The sequence below is a fragment of the Electrophorus electricus genome, chromosome 5 (assembly GCF_041902795.1).
Source record: "Electrophorus electricus isolate QZ-2024a chromosome 5, ASM4190279v1, whole genome shotgun sequence".
In the NCBI taxonomy this organism is placed as follows: Eukaryota; Metazoa; Chordata; class Actinopteri; order Gymnotiformes; family Gymnotidae; genus Electrophorus; species Electrophorus electricus.
In genome coordinates, this window is record NC_137501.1 from 948381 (window position 1) to 954779 (window position 6399).

Sequence of the window (6399 nt, forward strand, 5' to 3'; positions counted from 1 at the left end):
AGCTGCGGTCAGCTTGTGTTTTAGAGATTATTCAGTCGCTTTATCGTGTGCCCCAGTTAACGACGTGTTTTTGAGAAACTAAACCAGTCCAGATGTGTAGGACTTTACTCAGAAAGTGCGGGGAAACATGTTGCTCTTTACTGAATAGCTCTCTGCCATCTGTGGAGGTCTATCACCGTTTTCAAGTTCTATACTGGTCGATCATTTACTGAGCTGCATATCTCAATTACCTCAAGTATTTAAGCGTCGCAGAGTAAATTTGGTTTAATGCGTTTTGCTGCGTTTGCAATGCAGTGGTGTAATACAGAATAATAAACCCCCGTCTTGTGGAATCGCAGAGGTAAATCCGCCTTTACTCTAATAACTGTCTATTTCTGCACAGTTATTATTGCACAAATGTTAAATGTTCTGTATCAACCGAGGAACTGTTGACACTGACGATTGTTTCCACACGGACTGTCGTAATGGGCTGTACGGACGAAAAGTGCTGTTTTGTGTTATGCGTTGAAGAGTAAGATGATTTTTAGTAATTCTGCTGCACATTGTACACATTTGTTTATGCGCACGGTTTGTTGGAGCCTTTACTGCTGTCTGAGTTGGTGTTTGTCCATGTACTGTATTATTGCACCGTTGTATGGTGACGCTACCTGCGCTAGTGCGGGCTTAGCTGGCCTGCTAACGGAAGGGTTGTGTCACCTTATGGTGCTTGTGGTTATGGTGCTTTTACCAACTATTTTAAAGTCAAATATTTTTGTGTCTAGGTTGGTCTGGACAACTGCTAGTAGTTGGAGTTCTCGTTCCGGCGTCTAGCTGCAGTAAGTTGGATGTAACCTCAATCAAGAAAGCCCTTTTCATGCCTCCCCTCCGTCCGTCCGTGTCCTAATTGAGCTGACGGGGACAGGATGTTGGGTGGCGTGCCCCGGGACGTCCTCCTGCGCCCCCTCACTCGCAGCGAGGTGTTGAGTGTAATGCTGAGGCTGACCGTCTTCGGCGCGGCTACGTACTACAGCATTAAGTGGGTGGTGGAAACGCTGGACCCAACGCAGAAACAGAAATCACAAGCCAAGGAAAGGGTAACGAGAGAAATGAAAGAACTTCCCAGGATGTTCTAGTCACTTTGCTATTTTACAACATCTCTCTCTCTCTGCTGTCCTTATATTTCCCTAATCTTTCACTCATGTTCTTGCTGACCTTCTTTCACTTAGTGTCCCCCTGTCTCTCTCTCTCTCTCTCTCTCTCTCATTTATTCAGAATGACTTTATTGACATTACTGTATGTAATGTAAAATGATAAATACAGTTTAAGAATGTGGCATCGATTAACATGCAATAGCACCAGCAGCAATGAAAATATTGCTACTAGTACTTCTCCTCCTACTAACAACAATCCACTGACATCTGTGTCAGGCGGAGAAGCTGATGAAACAGATCGGAGTGGAGAGAGCGAGTCTGAATGAGTATGAGACGAACGTTGCCACGCATCTTGTCGATCCTCGCAGCATTAAGGTAAATCGTCTCGGTCTCATCGCCTCGTCTTCCCCCGGCACTGTTCAGCACCTCAGCGACTGCAGGAAAAGGTTTACATTTATGACATTTACCTGATGATTTATCCAAAGCGACTTACAATTGTGACTGAACACAATTTGAGTAATTAAGGGTTAAGGGTCTTGCTCAGCAGTGGTGGGACTTGAACTGGCAACCTTCTGATTACTGGTCCAGTACCTAAACCACTGAGACACCACTACCTCTATTACTGCCACTGGTTTGTTCATTGGTACTTCATTCGTGAGTTTTAATAACTATATTTTAGTGTGAAGGGTGTGTGGTCAGAAGTTTGTGCTTTTGGCAGCGTGGTTGTTCTTATGCTGCGTGTTTAACCATGTGGCATGACATTCTCTTTTAAGGTGACGTGGCGGGACATTGCAGGACTTGATGATGTCATCACTGAGATGCAGGACACTGTCATCCTACCCTTCCAAAAACAGCACCTCTTTCAAGGATCCAGACTACTCCAGCCTCCCAGAGGTGATGTACAGAGAGGGTAACACAGTTTTCATGGAGAAAGGCAAACAGAAAAATGATATTCTAATTCTAGAGTTAGACAATATCTTCTTTGTGACCTGATATTACATTTAGATTTTTTTTAATTTTGTGACTTATTTTATGAAATATTAGAAAGCCAACTATATAATGACCTTTAAAGTAGTCATTTCTAGTGTTACCAGGTGTTCTGTTTCCATGACGATATGACTCTCAATGCCCACAGGTGTGCTGTTATATGGCCCACCTGGTTGTGGGAAGACCTTAATCGCTAAGGCAACAGCCAAAGCCTCAGGGTGTCGGTTCATCAATCTTCAGGCATCCACTTTGACTGACAAGTGGTATGGTGAATCACAAAAGCTCACTGCTGCTGTATTCTCATTGGCTGTCAAGCTTCAGCCCTGCATCATTTTCATTGATGAAATAGGTAAGCAGCTAGTTTGGTCTGAATACTAATGGTCATTGTGGAAGAAGATAAATCTCAAATGAGATTTTTTTTTTATTGACAAGTCATTTTGCAAATAGTAACAGCTAGTCATGATTGTGTGTTTGTACACATCTGAAATAAACATGCACCGTGATCATGACTAGCTGTTATATAATTACACACAATCTTGCATGTCTATTAAAATTTGGTATTTGTACATTTTCCAAAAGTCTTTTGGCGTGACATGAAAATATAATTCCAGGGGAGAATGAATAAGCCACAACATTTGATCAAGAATGACTGACTATAGCTCTTTAGAGAGTAACATATAGAATTTGGCTTCTGTGTGAGATGATTCTTGTGCAGGTACCAGGCCTTCAGCATGGTGACGGATGACTTCAGATGTCGTTATGCTAGACGTTTGCCTGTTTCTAAATGTGTATTTCTCCTTTCAATGCTGTAGTGCCTTGTTGACTCAGTGGGCCCTTATGAGGTCATTTAACCACCAGTACTGTGTTGGAAATGCTGATAGACAACCACGTGACAGACTGGGGCAGGCTATCTAAGACATGCTCAGGTGGAAATTTGACAGTTTTATAGATAAGAAAAAATACTGTGAAAGGCCAAACACCTTTCACCACCTCATCTACCTTTTTATCTGTCGTTATGATCGCTGGAAAAAGGGATCATTTAAGAGAAATGAGGCCAACCAGAATGTCAGCACTGTGTTTTCATTTAAAAAGGAGGGGTGAGGAGGGATGATTTTAGTTATGTAGAAACTGCAGGTTCTTGTGCAGTGCGGCAGCTTGTTCTGGTGACGTGTGGTAGTTCGGTTCACCTCAGACACTTTTTGCCTCCTGTGCATTAGACTCATTTCTGAGGAATCGATCCAGTCTGGATCATGAGGCCACAGCCATGATGAAGGCCCAGTTTATGAGTCTGTGGGATGGCCTAGAAACTGGAGCAAACACTCAGGTCTCACACACACACTGATGCATACACACAGCTATGTGGCTTAGCCATGCAGTCTATACTGAATGTCTTTCTTAAGGTGTGCTAACAGGTGTGTGTGTGTGTGTGTGTGATCGATCCAGGTGATGGTGATGGGTGCCACTAACAGACCACAGGATGTGGACCCAGCCATACTGAGAAGAATGCCCACCACTTTTCATGTGGGGCTGCCTGTGAGTCTCATACACACATCCATGACCTTTCCTTCAGAATAGTTTTGTATCATTATAACGAGTTTCGGAAAATGACGATTAATTGTATGATAATTCAGTGCGTGTTAATTGGTTTAATAATTCATCGTAAGGTGGTTTACACACAATTTCTCTCTCTGTCATTTTATAGAACACTGCACAGAGGCAGCAGATTCTACGACTAATCCTGTCGGGAGAAAACGTAACTAGCTGAATGAGAAACACTCTCGCTTGATAAAGATTGCATGATTGCATGTCCGTTTAGAAACACATGACATGAACAGGAATCCCTGGAACAAGTTAGTGGGGTTTTTTTGTTTGTTTTAAGGACATTTACAGTTCCTGCCGTAGATGTAAAAACTTGAATTGAACTGTTTTTCCTTTCTGCTGAGTAACTTAGTAGAACAGAGACTCCATTTGTATTTTAGTCTGAAGACACAAAATGCACCAAGAGGGTTATTTTTCTCATTTGGTGGGAGTCGGCTGTCCCAGGGGAATTAAACCAGACTGTATACAAACTGATGGTTTAGTTCGGTGTTATTGTTCTTGTGTATGTACAGTACACAGTAGGCAGAGAGGGAGTGTTAACAGAGCAGGAGCAGCAGATTACAGCAGTGTGCAGGGCAGTATGTGCAGGGCGGGCCACTACAGTGTGTGCAGTACATGAGCATGGTGTCTGTGGCTGGTGCTTCCTGCAGCTGAGTAGGGCGGTTAACCTGAGCGAGCTTGCGGAGCAGACAGATGGCTACTCAGGCAGCGATCTGCGAGAACTGTGTCGTGAAGCGGCCATGTACCGCGTCAGAGACTACGTCCACATGCAGGACATGAGGCAAATCGTACAGCAGCTGCAGCTCGACGACCACGATGACGAGTAACGCCCTCTTTCTTGTTCAGCTCAAGTAGTTGTGTGTGTGTGTGCGCGCGGTGGCTTTTTTTTTCCTTTTGTCTAAGTGTGTGTGTGTGTGTGTGTGTGTAGACCAGAGGAAGACGCTCAGCTCCGGCCAGTCTCTCAGGTAGACCTGCTCCTCGGCCTGGAGAAGATGAGGGAGTCCAAACTGGCCACCGTGGCAGCTAAACTCGGAGAGGAGTCTCTGGACTAAAACACACACACACTTCTCATCCAAGCCATCAACATGACACAGTGGTCTGATTGTCTTTAGTGTTGTGTGCTAGTCTACCTCTGTCACGCATGTTTCTTTGTCTGAGAGAAAACCGAGTCTGACCCCCGACAACTTGCAGAACAGGGACAAAGGCTGGAATCACTGAATTGGGAATAAAACAAATTGGCTTATTTAATGAATAGCTCAAATGTGAGTGAATTTATTCATTTAGTAAGCGCTAAACTAAAGTCATTGAGGACTCAAGCCTTACTCCCTTGGTCAGGTTCAGTCATTAACAGAGCGTTATACGTTATACCGAATGAGGCAGCTGACTCCGCCCCCTCCAAAGCCAATTATAACCCTGGTCTCTATCCTACCCTGTGTGGCCTAAAGCCACTATGCTTTTAGACTGCTTGAGCTCTGTCTGGTCTGGTCATGGTGCCTGCTGGGTTCAGGGTATCTCTCTCTCACGCACGCGCACGCAGGTCTTCCTGGCAAACTGACCACCCGAGGTGAGAATAGACTCCCATATTAAACGTGACACCTACGTAAGGACACAAAACGCTTTCATATGCGTAAAGTCAAGAGTAGAGTTACAATCACTTTATACGAATAAATGAATCGTCATTAAGGGTAACAAAAATACCTCTGACAACTCTCTCGCTCTGCTGGATTTATGCAAAGTTTTGTTCCTGCATACTGTAATAACTTGCCAAATTTCAAACAAAATATCTGCATGTACATCAAGTTGTCTGCCTATGTTTAAATGATGTAATGGGAAGTGATTGAATTGATTAAGATTTATGTCCTTTATAACATCTTAACACAGTAGGAGTTTTGTGTATTGTATGTTATATCAGATGCACTAAAAATATTTGGACTACCAAGTTCTTTGGTCTACTAGCTTAACCGAGGTTGGAGCTGAGAACTGCTTTGGTGAGTAGCTTAATTTCTGCTGAACTAAATTTGTTTGTGTAAAATTGCTAAGGCTAAAATAGAATATAACTCATGAAGCACTACACAAGGTAACATTAATGTAATTAATTGTCCTCAAAAATGTTACTGTAGTAAAAAAAAAGTTATGTGAATATCTTGGTGTGATTGCATGTATAAATCAATTATCTGTTAGACAAATGTTTACATTGCCATATAGTCTGGCAGTACAAAACAAGGTGAATATGAAGTTATTCTGAACTATTTAAAAGCACCATATTGGTATTTGTGTTGAATATACATTTCTAAATTTCCTGAATAAAATAATGCTAAACATTTTTGTCATTGTGTGTGTGTGTGGGGGGGGGGGGGGGGGGGTTGATATTAATATATCATTTACGTCTGACTAAAATCAACTGTTAAAACGTCCCTTGTACACAATCAGCTTTTACGCAATATATACTCTGTTGGTGGATTTGTTTCACAATCTGTAGGACTGAATGTGAGATCCTGGACAGACAGGCCTGTCTGTCTCTCTATCTGCCTGTCGCTCTGCCCACAGAGCTCATCTGCTGTCCGACGCTGTTAATCGATGTCTTGGTAAAATCTACTGATACAGAAATGGGCGATGATTTACTGCGCAAAGCGACATCCGGAACGAGACTTGGCGACCACAGGTGGCCACGAGGGGGCACTAT

The 6399-nt window shown here is 43.0% G+C and overlaps 1 protein-coding gene across 1 annotated transcript; it reads left to right on the forward strand.

The window, feature by feature from the left end:
* The first annotated feature begins 422 nt into the window (after window positions 1–422).
* atad1a (ATPase family AAA domain containing 1a) lies at window positions 423–6037 on the forward strand. Its single transcript, XM_027027757.3, has 10 exons — window positions 423–511; window positions 762–1073; window positions 1407–1505; window positions 1904–2024; window positions 2266–2466; window positions 3335–3441; window positions 3561–3650; window positions 3820–3870; window positions 4367–4539; window positions 4645–6037. Exons 2-10 carry the CDS (start codon window positions 903–905, stop codon window positions 4766–4768), a joined length of 1137 nt encoding a protein of 378 aa, XP_026883558.3. The 5' UTR covers window positions 423–511; window positions 762–902; the 3' UTR covers window positions 4769–6037.
* The last annotated feature ends 362 nt before the right edge of the window (window positions 6038–6399 follow it).

Coding starts and splice junctions, on each gene's coding strand:
- atad1a (XM_027027757.3), top strand. CDS start 903: ATGTTGGGTGGCGTGCCCCGGGACGTCCTCCTGCGCCCCCTCACTCGC. Junction 2,025..2,265: donor ACTACTCCAGCCTCCCAGAG/GTGATGTACAGA, acceptor CAATGCCCACAG/GTGTGCTGTTATATGGCCCA. Junction 3,871..4,366: donor TAATCCTGTCGGGAGAAAAC/GTAACTAGCTGA, acceptor TGCTTCCTGCAG/CTGAGTAGGGCGGTTAACCT.